The sequence below is a fragment of the Chroicocephalus ridibundus genome, chromosome 1, assembly GCF_963924245.1.
Source record: "Chroicocephalus ridibundus chromosome 1, bChrRid1.1, whole genome shotgun sequence".
Lineage (NCBI taxonomy): Eukaryota > Metazoa > Chordata > Aves > Charadriiformes > Laridae > Chroicocephalus > Chroicocephalus ridibundus.
In genome coordinates, this window is record NC_086284.1 from 31,767,623 (window position 1) to 31,787,280 (window position 19,658).

The following is a 19,658-nucleotide window of genomic DNA, read 5'->3' on the forward strand; positions in this document are numbered from 1 at the left end:
ATTGCACTATCCATCATCCTGTGCTTCCAGATAGATTTGAGTAAGGTCTTCAATCTCCACGCTTACTAGGAAGATGCCACAGTCCCGGAAGTTCTGGAGTTCCCAAGGTGGTGGGACTGGTAATTAATTTGGTGCAACAGAAACAGACCAGCAGACTGAAATGTGTAGTGCTGAGCCTCCTCACCTCTGACCTGGGGAGTCTATTTTACATTACATCAGGGCCAAACTTCCTTCTGAAACATGTGGTTCAAAGCTGTCCCCCAAACCTTCACTTCCTTGACTGCAACCTACTCTGGAAAGGCCAACACTGTCCTCTCACTTGCAGCTGACAGTACTACATCAGTACTCAAATCACTATCACCTGTGTAAAGCCTTACATGCAGATGCCATCTTACTTTTCCTCCATGTACAATCCCCATGTGGTACTGTACTGCTTGACCCACCTCTCCAAACAGCCTGGTCAACATCCACTGCAAGGTGCTGGGTGAGTTTTGATGGTTTTGTTTCTGCAGCTCTGTCTGCTCTTCTGGCATGATACTTGCAAAGAACTGACATTCATCCTCCTGGGCAGTGAGGATTGCCCTAAGAATTAGGAAAGGCAAAACGGCTTTCAGGGAGCAAATGGTTTCCCTGTGGTTGGCTGGAGATGGTGGGTGCAGGACACAGGCTCAAACAGCTGAGATCCTGCAGGATGGAAAGGAACACACGTTGCAAGGAAACCCTTTCCTCTCCTGCATCAGACAAGTTTCCACGGTATTCGCCTCCCAGCTTTTCAGCTCCCAGAGGTTACCCATCCCTCCAGTGCTGAAACACTCTGCTCAAAAGGTGTTGTGCCCCTCCCATCACACAGTGGGCCATCACATCCCAAAGCCAATCAGCCATACCCCAAGCCAGATCCCTTCAGTCCCAGAAAGCACTTCCACGTTCCTACAAAGCACTTGCAAACCAAGCTCTCTGCACACGTGTCCCGTTTCTTTCCTGCCTAAATCCTTTGAGAGGAAGCTTGAAGTTAAGCCCCAAACAAATTGTCCGTTAGAACCTCCACGCCAGCACAGTGTAGAGGCAAAAACTAATTTGGCTTAGTAGACAGGGGTGCAGGTAGCAGAAATAGCCATGTGGTGGCAATATGCTCATTGTAGTGCTGCATTTCACGGCTATAAATCTCCCAGGCAACACTTCAAGTGCTCTCACCATCTCCATCTTTTGTACAGGGTCCAAACAAGAGCAGACCAGGCCTGGTGGTCTGCCCAAGGAATGCGGTTCTGAACAAGCGTTCTGAAATACTGAAGGCCCGTTGTTTCAGCTGGCAAATGGCAACAGCAGGCAGCACATGATTTAATGGTATATTAGTTGCAAGCTTCATTACATTAGGGGTTTGATATTTTTCACCAACTGAATCTTCCAACAGTGCTGCAGTCCTGCTAAAAAAGAAGTCAGCCCACAGGTCAAAATTCTTTGTGACTAAACAGTAATCTCTAATTATTTCAGATCATTTGAGATGCACAACTAACTCACCATCACTAATTGGTTACCCCAGACTCAGCAATTATTTCTACATTAAAGCAATAAAGTAATTTACAATTTGATGTATTGTTTCTAAAACCTAATTTACAATTTGATGTATTGTTTCTAAAACCATTTATAACCTAGCCAGCTCTTCCTTAACAATTTACATACTTTGAAGAGTAGCCCCAAACCGTTTCAAATAAATGTTTCAAGAAAATAACCGTATAGAAAAATCATGCCTACAATCAATTAAAAGTGACAGGAAAAAATGTACATTTAACTTTCTGGTACTTATAATGTTTTTTCCTTGGTTTGGGCTTTGAAAGTAGGAGCAGTCAGTTTTAATTTGGGGAAAACACCATGGACCTAAGCTCAACTATGTAGGTATGCGTGTCTCAATCCACGTGCAGCTCAGCAGGGATTGCAAGTATACAGTGCTTCCCTCGTCTGGCATAGTATTGCGAGTATTACTGATCACTGATTTATGTTATCAATAATGCTCATTTACCTTTCCACAGGCTGTACAGTGGCCTATGGCTTTCACCTGGGCGTTGCTTCTGGAGAGCCTTATTGCAAGCACTTCTATTAATTCCTAATCCAAAAAAGAAGGAAAAAAAAAGCAATGGAGTTTTGCATAGTTTCAGACGAGGAAAGTGGGATTAACCCTCAACATGGTGGTTTAAGCCACCGTATTCCACTTCATATTGCCAAAAAGTTAGGACCACAGAAGTGATGCCTTAGCTTAGCGGAAGTCGCTTGTTGATCTGCAGCAAATTGCTTATGAATGACCATGTCCACGTCCAACATGTCACTGTCTTTTTTGTGCAAGTAAAGCTAGAGTTTTTAGCAGACGTGAACAAGAGCACCTCTTACTTTGTATCTCCACAATTATTTGACTATTCAATCCAATTAGAGAGGCAGAAGAAAATCCTTTTAGTCAGTATCCAAGGTGTCAGGTATAACTTTATACTTTTAAATATAAGATTTTAGACTGCTCTATCTTTATTTTTTTTAAGTATAAAACAGCTCTAAACCTGTATGGCTTAGTCCTCTAACAGGTAATGTGAAAGTTAATGGGGAATTTTGTATTTTAGGGAAGGGGGAGTCATCATTTTTGATTGACGTAACTGCTGTTCAAGCATGTGGTACAAAAAGATGGCCACAGGTTAATTTTCCTTCTCCTGCATTGCTGGAATGACATTGAAAAGATGTGTGAAATTCTGCAAACTAGCAGGAGGCCAAAATAAAAAAAGCTGTAGTCGGCCTGGATAAATACCGGTGCCGGGAGTTAGGGCAGCTCTGCTGCAGTTCCCCCGCAGGCACACGCTGTTGTTGCGTCAGGGTACTCAATTCCTAAATAAATCCTTCTTTAAAAAAAAAAAAAAAAACCAAAAAATTCGGTTAAATCCTGACCAGTAAGCTCGAACAGAGCCCACCGCAGGGGGTTTCCCCGCCCGGAGCCGCCTCTCGCCGCCGGGGGCACCGGAGGCCGCCGCCTGGCCCGGCCCGGCCCCGCCGCCCGCCCACCGCCTCCCCGGCCCGCGCCGTTCGCGGGGCCGCGGGGGGGCCGCGCCGCCTCCCTCGGCCGCCTATATAGGGGCAGCGGCAGCGGCGGCGGGGTGGCGGGGCCGCCCGGGCGGGCGGCGTGCTGTGGTGAGTGATGGCGGCCGGGCGGGTGGGCGGCCTTGCTCTCTCCCTGAGCGAGCCGGGCCGGCCGCGGAGCGGAGAGGTCCCTAGGTGCGGAGCAGGGCAGCCCCGCGGCCGGTGGGGCCTGGCGGCCGGGCGGCCTCGGAGCTCAGCCGGTGGTGGCGGCCCCCCCGGGAAGCCGGGGGAGAGGCGTCGGGCCGGGGGCGGCGCGGGGTTTAGGCGGGCTCCTGTCCCGACGGGCCTCGGCCCTCTCTCCGCGCCGCCCCGCCAAAACGCCGGTCGGGGCTTTGCTGCTCCAAACCGGGGTGGGTGTTCTAGGGGCTGGGGCGGGTTATCGCGGCTGCAGCCCGAGCCTTCCTTTCGGCTATCCCCAGCCTGGGGCTGGCGCTCTGGGCAGGGCAGAGACCGTCTCTGCGGTGGCCCCGAGCGTGTGTGTGACAGCCCGGCGGTGGCCTGCTGTGACCTTGGGAAGCGGCGGGGCGGCCTGCCTTCGCGGGCCCTTGCGAGGGGCTGTGCTGCCGTCTGGGTGTCTCGGTGTGTGGGGAACGCGTCGGCAGAGAATAATGTCTGGGGCTTTGGGTGTAGGAGGACTCTGTGGGACCTGTTACACTCACCAACGCCTCTGCGTTCCCAGGCTTGAGGCTTGGATTCGCTTTGGAATTAACAGGAGTTGTCGCCTTGCGATATCTACGAGCAGTTTTTTGTCTGCTACTGTTATTACAAATAGTAAAAAGAATAGGAGGGGAGGTATGTGTGTACATAACACTGGTGTAGTTTTGTCTGAGTCTTAAATCTCCTGAAAGTGTCAATGTGCTCTTATGGATCAGGGAACTGATCTTTCTTGGCTCTTAAAATTTCCATATTTTTATAGGCATCTCTCTTTTTCTTTCCACTGCCAAGCTTTCAGCGGGTATCTGCGGGTGATTTGGCATGTGCTCCCTTTGGGGACTGGCACAAGCTGATGGGCACTCAGCATGATGCAAGCCGTGTACGTTTTACTGAAGGCAGGCAATTGTTGCTCTGTAGTAATTCCCTTCATTCAGAGGCAGTCTCGCTGATCTGTCGTTCTTTTCTTCCTCTAAATGAGAAGCAAAACTGCAGAGTCCTGTGTGAACGCTAATGAGGCATATAGGATAATAAAGTGTAGCTTGGTCTTGGCACCTCCGTTTTGAAATAACACCTAGCATACTATGCTGTCAGTAGTGAAATGGTTCAAATCTGTAACCACAACTTGGAAATAGCATATATTAGTGTAATTTATTACAAGAGTACTGACTATTTTCTTTTAAGCCCATTATGTTCAGATTCCTGCAACACATCTTAAACAGATGTGTGGAGTTACTGAGTGACAGTATTTGGCCTACTGGCTTTTTTTAAGCTTCAGGAGTAATAAATGTGTTTAGAGACAGTCTTTCTTAAAGCCTTGCTTGTATGCAAGTACCTGTGCTTGTAACATGGAAGTTGTAAAAAGAATATGGTTCATACAGCGTGGGTGGGTTTTTTTAATTATTCTTTCAATGTAGCCTACTGGAAATTATGTTTCCCATTCATATTACTCCCAAATATATTTTGAGAGAGAACAGGCTTCAAAAGAAGCATTGCATTAGGTAGAAGAGTGAAAAATGTTCTGTTTACTGATGTATTCCGCTTGAAGGCAAGCTTAACAGTCAATGAAGGGCTGATTCATGTGTGTATTTGTGTGTTTTTTAAGACTCATGCAACTTTTTTGACAAGCCAAGTGTCTAGCGCAGCAACATGGTTCTGAAACAGTGGGAGCTCTTTGGCTCAGTGATTTTATTCCAGATAAGCAAGCTTGTTTTAAATGTTTGCCTAGTGAAATTACCTTGCTGCAAACTTGATAACTGAATTCATTTCAATGTTTTATTTGAAAGTGTCGCCTTTGCATTTCTGCTTTCCAGCTGCCTTCTTGAGAGATGAGGTGTGATTTTTATTTATACTATGCCAGTGTGTGAGGGGCTTGCACTGGCAACATGACAGCCAGACACAATTCTAGGTGTTCATATTCATTCCTCTTCTACTTGTATCTTCTGAGCGCCACATAGAAATACCTCATGTGGCTGTATCATCATGGATATGGTTTTCTTAGCTGCTGTCCGCCATGAGGAGAGCAATTCTCTGTTTTGCTTTATGGGTGGGGAGCCTGAGACAGAGGGGAAATATTCCTGCCAGCTAGCCTTAGACACCTGATGGGGACTACGCTTCTATAATCAATAGAAAGGTAATGCTCAGCGCTGTTCCCTGGAGGTACACTTTGCTTTCATTTGAGAGATCCAGAGAGACTAGAAGCTGGAAAGCCCGCGTAATCTGAAGCTAGGCAGTGACAATCCAGAAGACTTGCCTAATGCGGCGAAACTAGTCGGTCAAAATACAAATACGCTACCTCTGTCCCGTGGACAAACATTTTCTGTCTCTAAGTGATTTAGAACAGCTAAATGGAAGAGTGGAAGTAAAAGCATTCATGTGATGCTTTTGCCTGTCAGTTATTGTTGTAAATTCTGAAGGCTTCATCTTTCTCTTCCCTCAGGAGACAAGTATCTCGACACGTGCCAGAAAGCAGGAGACTTCACTCTGAAGTAACTGATAAACAACTGTGAAGCATGAGGATCAACTCTGCTATTCAGGCTGCTATTGACCTCACAGCAGGAGCTGCAGGTAATGCTGGAGAGAACGTAATTGCACAGAACTTATGAGGGACAGTTTTGATACCTTTGACAAGTGTAAAAGCAATTTCCCATTTCTATTAAAAAAAAAAAAATCTCACCTCCTGTATTTTAAGGAGAAGGAGGTGAAGCAGCTGACCTTAGCCAGCATTGTAGCTGCATCACTATTGCTCCTCTGTGGTGAAACCTCTGCCAAAAAGTGAAGGTGTAATCCCTATTTCAGACTAATGATTTTCTAGGAGGAGGTTTAAGTTTCAGTGTAAGTTCTCATGTTTACGTGAGTTTAAAAATCGGTCACAAGTGGAGTTTTGCAGACTGAGGTGCTGCTTTTGTCCAGGAACCCTCTCTAATTTAACACTAATTTAATTTAACTCACTTAACTAACTTCTATTTTGATCTAGTCCGTGCTATAAAGTTTTGCGGGACCAGTTGTGACAATCACAAGTGTGGAAACAGTTGCATTGTCTCATTGACATTACCATGAATCAGTTGTTAACTCTACGGGGGAAAAGGGGTCTTTTTGACATTTCTAAGTTTCATCTACGGGTGAAAAAAGCTATTGTAGAAGTACTGGAAAAGCTTTTGACATGAGGGTAGCCTTAGCCACAGAGATACTAGTTTCCAATGGAAGCTTGCATGATGTCCAGAACAGGTAACAAACATTGGGATAGAATAGTTAATTTGGCAATGTTCATACGAAAAAGGTGGAAGGAAAGATTTATTTGTTGTACCGTTGTAATCAGTTTAAACAATTTAATGTGTTTTCTTGCCCATACAACAGCTATTACAAATAGTCCTTTTATGACTGTGTTAATGCTGTGGATATGACAATATTAATGGTGTTAAGTGCATTCAGGGTAGTTATTGGAGGAGTTATTTATCAGAGTGGAGTTAACCTTACTTAGTGCAGAGAGAGCAAGGGGTGACAGATAACGTGAGTCCAATGTGGCACCTTCATAAAGCATTTCATCTGCCACTACATCTTCCCCAGTGAATACCTGCTTTGTTAGCCTTTGCAAAATACGTTATTGACTAGGCTACACCCGCTTTCCCAGCAAGGGAAGAGAAGTATTTCTGTTATTATTCCTTCATTGCCTTAGGAAAAACATGTTTCTGCTAGTCTGTTCATTCTCCTTGGGTTTTGGGTCCTCAGTAAAGAATAGCTATTATATCTGCTCTATTTCCCAAAATAGGAATTTCATATCTGTGCAGTTCTTGATGGTTTTGGGGGTGTTCCCAGGTGCTTAAGTAGGAGGTGTGATTGCTTTCCTTCCAGGTACTTCATCTCAGGAATGCTGCTGTTAACATCCAGGGCAGCGGAGCGCTCTGGCTTAGGAAGTTGTCTTTCTGTGTTGAAGCCTGGTGTGTTTCATCTTGGCAACCGCAAGAGCTGGAGACCAGCATTAGCTTAGAAATCTATTGATAGATTTATCATCTGATTCTGTTCCATGCCCGCGTTCACTGTAACAGGGCATGTGCTTGAGGTTTGCCTGGTTTTTGGCAGTAGAGCTTAGAGGAACTTAGAACTAATTATGCTGTTTTCTTCTCTGGTGTAGTTCTTCCTTCTTTCCGATAAGATGAAGGAATTCAGACCTTTTTCAATGTGACTTCAGTAATTGTAAATCATTGCTCTTGTTCTTTTTCTTTGCTACTTTTGTTGTGATAGACAGTTTTGCTGTTCCTCTAGTATTTATTTTCTGTATTCTTTTCACATCCTTGCTTTGTATTGCCTGTGTTCATGGATAGTGCTCATTTCTGTATTACACGTGTCTCTGCACCCTTTAGAAAGTGTATATAACTAGGCAAATAGCTAGTTCCTCCAGCAAATGCGTAACCTGATTTTACCTTCCTCTTCAGATATAGTCTTGATGAGCTGATAAGTAATGATGTGTTGGGGCAAGTAAACTCTGAACAAGAATAAGTCATTTATCTGCCTGTGGGTCATGGTCCTTTGCCTAGGATCTGAGCAACCTCTAATCACTTCTTTGATTAAGTAGGACTCTTCCCCACTATCCCCGTGTTATTATTAGGACCACATTTGTCTAAACGTTCAAGCAGGATTGACTTTTTTTGGTTTTCTAGTTTGTTTTGCTTTTGTTGTTACTGCTTTTTTAGACTCGTTACTGCTGGCTGGAAGAATATCTTTTTTTTCTTTAATATTTTAGACATTAACTGGGACTCTTGGTCTTTCGCTTGAGGCTTACAAAGTTCACTGCTGTATTTTACTGGGCTTCTTGTGCTACCTCCAATGACAGTGTAAGGAGAGCCCTTTCTCTTTTTGGAACAGCTGTTCATAGTCCACTCCCAATTTTTCAGCTTTGCATTCCCAAGACCATTCATGTTTTTCTTGGGCTTCTGCCAGCAGCCATTATTTTACTATATGTGGATGTTATAGGTCCACCTTTACCCAGGAGCCTAGCGCTTGTCCTGTAGATTAATACCTCCCTGGCTTGCCTGCAAGTAGCATTGTCTGAGCCTTTCCAGCCCTGCTTTTCATCTGAGGCTGACATGGATGTTAGTGGTCTGAGCCAGCTACTTCTCTCCTTTGTTATCCCTCCCAGAGCAAGAAGCTCTTCAGAGGGAGTCATGCAAGGAAGCACTAAGCTTTTAATGATCCATCTGGCTGAGAATGAGGTTTTATGGGAGCCATGATCTTGAGTTCCTCTTAAAGACCTGAAGTGCCTCTTTGCCGAGGAGCAGCAACAATGTAACACAAATGTGTTTGCGAAGAGTAAAATCGATTGAAAATCACCACGGTTAAACAAATACTTGCTTACTCTTCTACTCCCCACTTAGAAGAAAAATAACTAATCTTAATTGGATTCGCACATTTGTTTCTATTTCAGTTTCTTTACATTATCTGCATTTACAGATAATTATTTTGGTTTCATAGCTGAAAAAACATTTTGTTAACTTGCCCTCTTTAAGGCATATGCGTGTCAACTGTGGTTCGGTTAAAGATCGGCTTCTGGCTTAGGATGGTGGTTCTTTCTTGCTAAAAAAGCAAAACCATAAATTTTATGTAAGGTACACCTGTCATATGCTTCCTGTTAGGTATTGGCTCCTAATAGATTGCTCTCAGTGTACGCTGGTATTTCTTCCCAAAAAAGTGTAACGTTAGCTCTATCTGCAGACTACTGAATTGAGTTAGATCTTGCGGAAGAACACTGCATGGTGGGCAAAGCGGTTATTGATGACACTGATGGAAATATCTCACAAGTTTCCGGGGTATTGACCTTGCAGTTCAGTTTGGAAAAGATAATATGTTGAGAAACTTTGCCCTTTTGCCCCTTTTTCAGCTTATCCTGGACGCTTTCTTCCAGTATGAGGGTATAAATGTAAATAAGAATCATCTGGAGTTGTGAAGTAAAGAGCTTGAGTCTTTGTAATCAATTTATAATGCATCATCAGTTTTAGCACTCTCTCAGCAGTGTTCCTCTTGTCCTAGGGGAATCTTTGTCTCACTTGATTACAAATCTTTCAGTTTTTTATTATTGCTGGAATGTAAAATCACATGGCTTCTGAACCACTGTATTAATGAGCAAGGGAAAATGTTGCTTAACTCATTAACACAAGTGACTTGATTGCAGAACAATACCTCTAATTCGGTGCCTGTTTATGTAAGTGAACTGATTCATTTAGATGCTTGCTTTTAGTAAGGTAAAGAAATGCTTAATGGGAACGAAGCTGTTACTTCTCTTATGCATGATTTTCTTTCTTCAGGTAACTAAATTCACCACTGACAGTTGATGCCATTGTGCTAAAAACGGTGCAGTTGTCTTTTCATGCGGAGAATTCTTTCATCTTTGCTTTCTGCATGGTTTTCCTAATAGTGCTGTTTGTGTATAGGCATTTCAGTTGTGATAACCTTCAGCCACCCTCTTAACTTCCACTGCTTGCTCTAGGTGGGACAGCATGTGTGGTGACTGGCCAGCCCTTTGACACTGCAAAGGTGAAGATGCAGACGTTCCCCGAAATGTACAAAGGAATTGTTGACTGTTTTATGAAAACCTATAAGCAAGTGGGGTTTCGAGGCTTCTACAAGGGAACCACACCGGCACTTGTAGCCAACATCGCAGAGAACTCCGTTCTGTTCATGTGCTATGGATTTTGCCAACAAATTGTAAGAAGAATTGTTGGAGTAGACAGAAAAACAAAGCTCAGGTTAGTAATAGAAATCCGTTTCATATTTTAAAATAAATAAAAAGTCATGCAACTGCTACTTGCAAATACAATATTGTCAGGGTGCAGCTGGTGTCCTGGCTCCCCCTCTGCCAGTATGCAGTGTAGTAAGTGTTGGAACACAGATCTTTGTGCTAGGATATGGTGTCTGACTACAACACAGCCATCTACCTGTCACTGCAGTTGGCTGCTTTAGAAAATCACAACTTAATTGGAATATTCAAGACCTGGAACATCTTACCAAAGGGAATGAGCGCTGTGACACCTGAAAGTTGGTATTGCCTTGATCTCTAGGTTGTCCTGATTTTGCAGAGGACGTAATGGTTTCTCATACCAGGAGGCTTACTAAGGGGAAAGGATGCTTTTCTAATATTGCCTTGCTTTTTGAATATATTTATTTAAGTTCCAAAAGCTTGAATGTAATGGGGATTAAACAAGGGTCTGATTTTGCACAGTGTGTTGTCTACAGTACTGGCAATAGGTGGTTGCCAAAGGAATGAGAAAGAAGAAAGAAAGTGTTTGATATTTAACTCCAAGTCCTCTGCCAGGCTGTGTTTTTAGTTCAGAGGATTTCTTGTGCCTTATGTGATCCAATCCGTCACTTTGGATCTTTTTTGGAGCACTTTTCCAGTCCCCCCTCAAATTCTTTTAAGTTCCTTGCATCTGCGGTGCACTTTGGCAGGGAGTTCTGCAGATGATAATCATTAAGTCTGTAACTGGAAGAGGCAGTTGGTCCATAGCCACTGTCTCTGTGCCACTTGGGATTTTGTAGACCTCTATCCATCGGTCCGTGCCCCTTTTCCCCACCTGAGTCTTTTCCTAGGTGGGAGGATCAAGGCCAGGCTGGATGGGGCTTTGAGCAGCCTGGTCTAGTGGGAGGTGTCCCCGCCCATGGCAGGGGGGTTGGAACTAGATGATCTTTAAGGTCCCTTCCAACTCGAACCATTCCATGTTCCCAGCCCTCCTAGTCAGTGAGCACTCGGGAGCTCTTCCTTTAGCTGTCCTTGTTGCCTTTCTCTGAAACTCTTGTAATTCTAATGCATCTGGGCTTGAGCTCATGAGACCAGAGCGGTACAGAGTATTCAGGGTGTGAACAAGTTGTGGATTTATGCACTGGCATAACGATCATAATCTCTTTCTAGCTAGGACAGCTTTTCTCCAGGTGCATCACTTCAGAGCTGACAGTGGTCCAACAGTCTCAGTGTGCCTTAGCATTGCGCATTTCTCAAGGTATGTCTTCTGTGCAGTACTGAGAGTAGCTGCACCTTCTCCATCCTTGTGCTGTGCCACAGTGTGTAAAAGACTTCTCATACTGTCCTAACTCCATTCAAAGAGTAACACAAGGTTAACCACATCCAGCTTTTCATTAATAGCTTTGTTTTGCCTCTGTCATGTCTGTCTCCGAATGGAAGTAGCTGAGGAGGCCATGATTCTGCGGTTGAGATCTCTGACATGACACAGGTAGCTACTGAAGTGCAAGACAAGTATCTAAAAGTGGCGTTATGATGTGAGGTGTTCTCCTGTCACACGTTAATATGTGCTCTATCTTAAGTCTGAGGCCTGCTATGAGGGAATATGAAGCAATGAAGAAACTTATATTAATTGCTCTCTACTTGCATTCTCTTTCACTGTTTTCTGGCAGTCAAGACCTCTAGCTGAGACAGAATTGTCCCCACCTTTTCTACTGCTTTCTTAGATTAGGGATTTTCTGCTTGCTCAGTTTACAGACCCCTCATCTTCTTCAGCGCACTAAAATGTAAGAGGTAGGCCTAGCAACAGCTTGCTTTGCTTAGCATCTTTTGTGATCCTGCTGGGGGATAGACCACAGACTTGCAGATCATCTCTTCAGCTGACTGAGGCAGCATGTTTAGGGTGTATGTAGGGGAGGTGGCACAGGAAACTTTCAAACAGTATACATAGGTGTACTACTCTACATATCTTTGGAGTAGGATATGGAATGAGAATGTAATTTGAATATGCAGCAATAGCAAGTGCTTCTGACATCTGACGCTTCTTTCCTTGGTCAGGTACTGGTAGTACTTTTTGGATCCAGGCTCCATTGTTGACTGAAGAGCAAATAGTGTGATTGCATAGCTGTACTAGGACAAAAGACTAAAGGATTTAAGTTTACTTGAAAGGTTTCTCCCTTATTGTTGCTCCATTGGACTCTTCATCTGGATCATTATGGGGGCATCTTATGAGGTGCCTGTGTGAGAGAATTGTATTGACATGGTCTGCAGTGGTGCCCTGAGTACGTGTGGTCTGTCCAGGACTTCTCCACCCATTCTCGTTGTGGAAGAGTTAAGAAGCCCTTGTAGTGTGCTGTAGGGGAGGAAAGAAACCCTGATGAGGTGGCCATCCTTCAGCCGTGACAAGTGAAGAACTATAATTACCTTCATTGCCTCTGCTGTTTAAAAACTGTCATACGGTCTTAGCCTGAAGAAGAAAATGCTTCAGGTCACAAACTGAGGTGAACCTGACCATTTTCCTTACCCATATCTAAGCAATTGCTCCTCACTTTTTCATTATTTTCTGTTTGCTATTTCTCAAAACCAGCTATGATAGTTTGGTTTTGCTTTAAGTTACCTTTTCAGTCATACCTTTAAATGGTGTGGAAACAAGCTTGCCCAGCCTGCCTGTGTTTAGGGAGATCCCGCTCAGTGTGTGAAGCCTTGCAAAACAGTTACAAGGACAGTTACAAAACATCACTTTTTACAGTTAAAGGAATGCATGCCACTGATGTGGGAGTCAAAAAAAAAAATAAAAATCCAACAAACAAATGGAGAGAGAAATACTTAATTTCATTTAACATCTATTTAGTCCAACCAAACTGATTTCATTCTATGCTAAAGTCCAAACTGAGACAACCAAATGGAAAGAGAAGTGCTAAAGGCCCATTTAGTCCAACCAAATTGATTTTGTTCTATGCTAAAGTCTAAACTGAGAGAACTATTATCCTTGTTTACCTCAGTTTGACTTTTTGAGTACGTGACTAGTCATCTTCAGCAGGTTATTTTCTTTGACAAAACAAGATAAATGCCATTTCTAGAAGACGCAGCTGTGTGAGAGCAGAAGATTCTTGCTGCTGTGCTGTGTGATCAAAACTCTCCCAGCCAGAAAAAACACCGAATTAGGCATTTTGAGTTGAGAAGGAACTTGAACAGGATTCAAGGCTTATCACTTCTGCAGTGAGGCTTAATATATTAAAGACCAAAGCCTAAACAGTGGGTCTAGTTGAATTTTTGTATGTAGAATTAAACATCATCAGGCAAAAGTAGAAAAGATCTGAATTATGGCTAAGTCTAGTCCTTTATGTTCATGTGTTAGAGCTCTTTTCAAGACTGATAGCATCTGGGGTTGATTTTTTTTTCTCTCTTGAAGGAAGAAAGATCCTGTGCACTCTTTAGTGCATGGTTAGAAGGCACCTCTTCTGGATTTTCCTATCCTAATTCTCCAAAGCGTAACCTTATTGCTTTGCTCTAGCTCATAGCTTAATGACCGCGGGGTTCAGCTATGTACTGTATTTTTAACTCTGCCTTCCTCTGTCTTGACCTTCAGTGGGTTGCACCTCAGATCCCTGTTGCGCACACAAGTTGGCATGCTGCAAGAGCGTTGTGCAATCAGTGTTGCCACTTCTTATTTACTGTGTATTATTCAATTGCTGCTCTGCAGGCAGTTACTGATTTCTTCCAGTTTGACGGTTCTTGCCACTGCCACATCTGAATGTCACGAGCTTTGCTTCACGTCACAACTTTAGTTATATGATGTAAGGCGAAAAGTTGTAGCTTTAAGCTCTGATACTGTAGGTGCACAGAACTGCTGGGCGCTGGGTTAACATCTTCCCTTGCACGGAAGGACATTCTGTGCAGCAGCAAGGTCAGTCTTTGCTCTGCTGACTGCCCAGGCTCTGAAAGTCAGCCTTGTTCCGTGCTATTGTGCAGCTCCTGTCCAACACACCAGTGTCTGTAGGAGCCTGTTTTAAATGTATATCATAAAGCAGTATGATCCTGGAGTACCAGCCTCTTGAGTCCTGGCAGTTTAGCGCCCAGACTTTGCAATATGTGTAAAATCACCGCAAAGCAAGTATTGGTTTTGGAATACCGTGAGTCAATACAGGTTACAGTGCTGTCCTGTTCAGTGGCGTGGTTTGACTGCGCTATCTCAGGTTCACACGGTTGCATTCAGGGTATCACATCCACAGAAAGATTATGGTGGTCCATTGTGCTGTGGTTTCAGATTTCTAGCATCTTCCACTGAAAACCTGTATTAATACTGGTAAGGTGAATTTGGGAATACTGATATCTGCATGAGGTGATTATTTTTCCTGTTTTCTTTGAGGAAGTAACTAGTACCCAAAAGCTGTTCAGTAAAACAAGTCTATGTAAACTTTTATAAAAGCCAAGATGGGGAAGATTTGATAGTGCTTATTCTGCTGCAATCAGGAAAGTAAAACAAAAAAGGCAAAGGTTGCAATATATCTTCTCAGGTGTCAAAATTATGTATTTGAGTTGTATACGAAGATGGGATGAGCTAGGTTCTTCATCTCTCTAGTTCAAGTAACAGCCCTTTTCCCTTGAGGCTCTTTCCCCCCAAGACTGTCCATCAGTTTTTCTTGATGGTATTTTGAGTACAGGTTCAGCAAGCTGATTGCTGGTGCAGTGGCTCCGCTGCACTGAAGGTCAGTGCCCAAATACCCTCTGCAGTTTCTCTCATGCAGTGATCTGCAGAACGCTGCTGCGGGCTCCTTCGCCTCTGCCTTTGCCACCCTCGTCCTCTGTCCCACGGAGCTGGTGAAGTGCCGGCTGCAGGCCATGCATGAAATGCAGTTGTCAGGAAAGATAATCCAGGGACACAAGTAAGTATACACCCTGCACGGTATCTCTGAAACCCTTTTACGTCTCTTTATTATTTTTAATTCTGTATTGGCGCAGTGTCACATTTGTAGTGCGCTGTTAACCGGAGATGAGTTGTGGCTGGGAGGGTCGCGGCCTGGAAATCTTTCAGGCACCAGTGAAGGGCTCCTGGCAGGATCTCGTTCTAAGTGTTGCATGAGTCCTATTGTCTACGCAATAGATCTAACCCTTAATTGTCACTGCAGTTGCCTATTGTCCTGTAACCTTCTTATTATCTGGCTATTGAGCATCACTAACTGGATCAACCTTTCTATCAGTACAGTTTGGTCAGTAGTAAAGGGTGTTCTTCAAAAGGATGGTCCCCTTGGATTTTACCGTGGCCTGTCAAGCACTTTGCTGCGGGAAGTCCCAGGCTATTTCTTCTTCTTTGGAGGATATGAACTGAGCCGGACGTTCTTTGCCTCTGGGAGATCAAAAGATGAATTAGGTACAGTGCCCCTTTTTTCCAGGTGGATTCTAGCTTGCTGTTGTGGGGAACATAAGGGAGGGAGATATGCTAATTATGCACAGCAGTTATAAAATATGTGTAAAATGAAGGAAACTGGACATATACTATATGGAGGTCTGCATTTTATGTAAATATAGTAATGAATGTATATATTTCAGTGGAGCAGGATGTATTGTAGATGGATACAGTGAGTTAACAGTAATATTACAAAGCTACTTAAATATCTGACTCTACAGTGTAATGAAACTCTGAACTATTTCATTTCCGTAACTGTTCAGAGCGATTTTGACGTCTTTAGCTGTATTGTCTTGAACCGTATGTTCAAGTGCATGCTGAAATGTATGCTGACCATCAGTTGTCGTAACAATGATAGTAAGAGAACACTGAGATTGAAAATTAGACGTGGAAAAAAAATGAGGAGATGCCAGAATAAAGATTGCTTGTCTCCTGTTGAAAGTCTGCACAATCCTACTTTGTCTTGCTGGGAGTTAGCATTTCAGCTCTGGGTGTTCTGGTCTTTGTTTTTGCAAAATATTTGTAAGCATCTGAGCTGTAACACAAAATGAGGTTGCATCATGAAAAATTCTGGACTTTCTATAGATGACACTTTGTGATGTTACTCTAAACCATTTCACAACATTGGAAAGTGATTACAAGTGTGAAACGAGTGGAGTTAATTTAGTTAATACAGTCAAAACAGAATTCTGAGTTATGCTTTTTTAGCATGGCCCATAAACAAGGAGGCACTCCTTATAACCTTTGAGCTTCTAGCTGGACTTGCAACTTACCAATAGCTTAAAATTAACTTAAAGGTTTGTGGGGGAGTGGAAACTGCTCTCTTGTCATAAAGCAGATTCCTCTGTGTTCTCTTTGACTTCTGTAGATGAAACAATGTGATATTTATATCGGTGAATATTTTGTGGTGTGTATGAAAGCTTATTTTTTTTTAACTGTAGGTCCCATTCCTTTGCTACTAAGTGGTGGTTTTGGAGGCAGCTGTCTTTGGATTGCTGTGTATCCCGTGGACTGTGTCAAATCCAGAATTCAGGTTCTTTCAATGGCTGGAAAACAGACAGGCTTTATGGGAACATTTGTAACTGTTGTGAGAACTGAAGGTGAGTATGCATTAAGCATATCAGCTGTATCCGTACGGCTACAGATTGAAATCTATACTCTCCAATACCAAAAATTGCTTAAGAAATCTAGTCCACCGATAACGTGTTAGAGATGGACAAAAACGGTTTCTAACCAACAGAAATATTGATGCTTCATGTAGTCTGGAAAGCTTGGAATCTAGAATTGAGACCTACTGTGTCTGCCACGCCTCTTGGTTCAGGAGACAATTCACTTAAAGCTAACAAAAGCAGATAAAGGAATGAGCTTCCTTACACGTGACCAAACCTATATATGAAAATTAAAGGAACTGGTTAAGTTCAGTACAGAATTTTTCTTCACCTCTACAAGTTAATGTATGGCTGACCAAGGGCTGTTTGATAAATCAATCCTGGCTGGATTTTGATAAATCAAAGCCTGGCAATGTGGGGCTTCTACCTTGGTGTCTCATATCTGGAAAAGGCCTGCACCAGGCACTTCAGAAGATGGTGTAAGAATGTACATGGCAGCAGGTGTGAATTCCTGGCCCTCTTGCTAAGAGAAGATACTCATCAGAGCAGGGGTCTGGCTTGGGACACAGCTCCAGTGTAGTCCTGCTGTTCTTTCTGTCCCCTTGCCAGCTGTGGTACAGCTGCTATGAACTGTATCCTCAGGTGACCAAGGTACCCTTCTGAAGACCCTGTCATAACTGAGATAAGCTTCTAAATAAGCATTTAAATGGCTAAACTCATGTTACAATTCCAGATAACTCCTATGTCGAAATACAGTAACACTGTGGTTAGCAGCTGCATGGGTGAGTTCAGCTCTCTGTGTGCATGCTCCTCTAAGCAGAAACATTACTTCAGTATCCTTCGAAGGTAAAAAAAGCACAGTGGTTGATGCAGACAGGCAATTAAATCAGTTGCTAACTGGTTCTGATTTCATTTCCAGGTGTACTTGCCTTGTATTCTGGACTAAAGCCAACTATGATCCGTGCATTCCTGGCCAACGGGGCACTCTTCCTTGCCTATGAGTACAGCCGGAAACTTATGATGAAACAAGTAGATTCTTACTGATACCTTCTAGGAGATGGAGGACAAAAGGTTGTTTAAGGATCATTTAAATAAACGATCAAAAACGTGGTCTGAGCAGGGCCAAATCAGTGACTTAATTTTAGGAACTCAACTCCAGTTTAGGATTTGTAATCTTTTAAATTCAGGTGATTTTACAGAATGTGTACATGCTGCTTCAATTGGACCAGCAGAACTATCTCCACCTTGCAGATTCTGCACTAGGTACATCGCATGTCATAAATATATTTTCCTGACCTGTGATGGTGCTAAGAAAGACTTATGTTGACCTGTTGGGTCATATGTTAACATAACATGCAGCAGTAAGCTGTGATTTGTTTAAGGTTTCAAAATCTGTGGTGGTGAGCTTTCCCAGTTGTTGCTGGCAAGTCTTTGACTCAAAATAACAGAAGTCCTGTCTGTGGCCCTCATCTAGCCCTTCTCCAGCTCCCTTCTGCTCTGTAACTTTTCAAGGTTATGGCAGTTGGTGCCTGAATTGTGTACTCTAGATGTGCTTATAAAAGGAGGAAGTGCTTACCCCCTACGTTGTATGACTTAAAGCCATAAAAAGATAAAAACACATAGTTACTGGGGTTAAGGAGACCATGCACCATTTTATTATTTTCTAAATCCTTCCAAGAAGTGCTGGAGTGATTTAAACACTTAATGTAAGGGAGACTGCTGAAAATAGCTGCTGGCTCTGAGCACAGGATTGTAACTTTGTGCAGGCTCCTGTTTTGGGTCACCTTGGCATGAATGAGTCCATGTGCTTGAAGGACAAGACACTAAAGAGGAGTAGAAAGCCAGAACTGGGTTCTTAAAGACAACTGACACCATGGTCTCTGTGGTGTAGCATGTGCTTAACTTGGGCCAGAGTCCTGCCACTTGCTGTGTCTCTTCAAGCTGAGTGGAAAAAGCTCATATGACTGGATAGTACGTATCACCTTCAGGCCTGGCGGGCATGCCGGCTGGGTCATGTTACTTGATTAAACATGCAGTTAGTGAGTGTTACCCAAAATGATGCAATAATGCCTATCATGCCTATTTCTAGGTGCTGGTCTTGTTCTTGAAGTAGAGTGTTCTTTATACAAGTGTGCTCTACCTTGTAAGAAGCAGCTATCGCCTACCCTGGGAGAAGGCAAAGCAGATCTCAGAGAAACACAATTCATGACTTGGGCCTGGAGGTGTACAGAGGGATGGCACCTGTACACTGTCACAGCCCACCCTTGTGGAGGGCACAGACAGAGCACAATCATCAGCGTTGCACAGAGACCAGCAGCTTGCCACAGCAACCACAACTTGTTAGTGACAAGTGACAACAGTCACAGCTGGAACAGCTCAGTTCTGCATGTTACAGTTTCCCCTTCAGATCCCAGAGCGAGGAAGCAGCTTTAGGCATAGAGGAAAGCCAGGCAGTGCCACCAGGGTGCACAAAAACCAGCTTCTCTTTGATGAAAGGTGGTTGGGGCAGTTCTACAAACTCTTCTCGCTTCTCCAGCCTTCATCTGCAGCAAGAATTGCTCATCTCCCTTTCATGCATCCAAGATATAAGGCAGTTAAAGCAGGGCATGGCTGAAGAGCCTTCAGTCTCTGCACCAGCTTACCCTGGATGACCAGTACACTAGGGGCAGTAACACTGTGTACAGTCAGTATTTAAAAAGAATGTATGCCAAATGTTTAAACAATTCAGGTACAAAGGTGAGGCTTTAAGGGTTGTTAGACTTCCCCTTCTTTTCCAAGTTGTCTACCCAAGAGAAATAGTATATTTGTATACATTTCTAATAGTTACGAAAAGGTGAGGACTGATTCCACGTCAGTGGAATACTTCAATCTATTTCTTAGATTTGTCTTTGCTTTCATTTTTTAAAGCTGATGGTTGCAGTTTTTAATACAAAAGTTGAAGCTTCAAGAGATGCAGGATATTTAGAACTGAACCTACAGCAAGAAGCTGGTGGCTGAGACACATGCATTTTAAGAGTTTACCTTTTGAAGTTTCTGTAAGCAGTACTTTTTCCATTCACAGCTGCTTAAGCTGTACACACGTAGCAGTTGTTCAGCTCAGAACTTTATATGTTCATATTGGAATTCAGGGGAATAAAGTTTGATTTTGTTAACTGAG

At 43.4% G+C, this 19,658-nt stretch overlaps 1 protein-coding gene across 3 annotated transcripts; it reads left to right on the top strand.

Annotated features, from left to right (window-relative positions):
- Positions 1–3,021: 3,021 nt before the first annotated feature.
- On the top strand, positions 3,022–19,658 carry SLC25A15 (solute carrier family 25 member 15). 3 transcript variants are annotated; one of them, XM_063333450.1, is made up of 7 exons: positions 3,022–3,159; positions 5,699–5,826; positions 9,740–9,998; positions 14,734–14,871; positions 15,187–15,356; positions 16,334–16,492; positions 17,421–19,658. In XM_063333450.1, exons 2-7 carry the CDS (start codon positions 5,772–5,774, stop codon positions 17,543–17,545), a joined length of 906 nt encoding a protein of 301 aa, XP_063189520.1. In that variant the 5' UTR covers positions 3,022–3,159; positions 5,699–5,771; the 3' UTR covers positions 17,546–19,658. The 3 variants fall into 3 exon arrangements, with proteins under 3 accessions (XP_063189520.1, XP_063189529.1, XP_063189510.1); XM_063333459.1 differs by having other exon boundaries at positions 3,159–3,243; XM_063333440.1 differs by lacking the exon at positions 3,022–3,159 and adding an exon at positions 3,166–3,458.

Coding starts and splice junctions, on each gene's coding strand:
- SLC25A15 (XM_063333450.1), top strand. CDS start 5,772: ATGAGGATCAACTCTGCTATTCAGGCTGCTATTGACCTCACAGCAGGA. Junction 14,872..15,186: donor AAGATAATCCAGGGACACAA/GTAAGTATACAC, acceptor CCTTTCTATCAG/TACAGTTTGGTCAGTAGTAA. Junction 15,357..16,333: donor GAGATCAAAAGATGAATTAG/GTACAGTGCCCC, acceptor TTTTAACTGTAG/GTCCCATTCCTTTGCTACTA.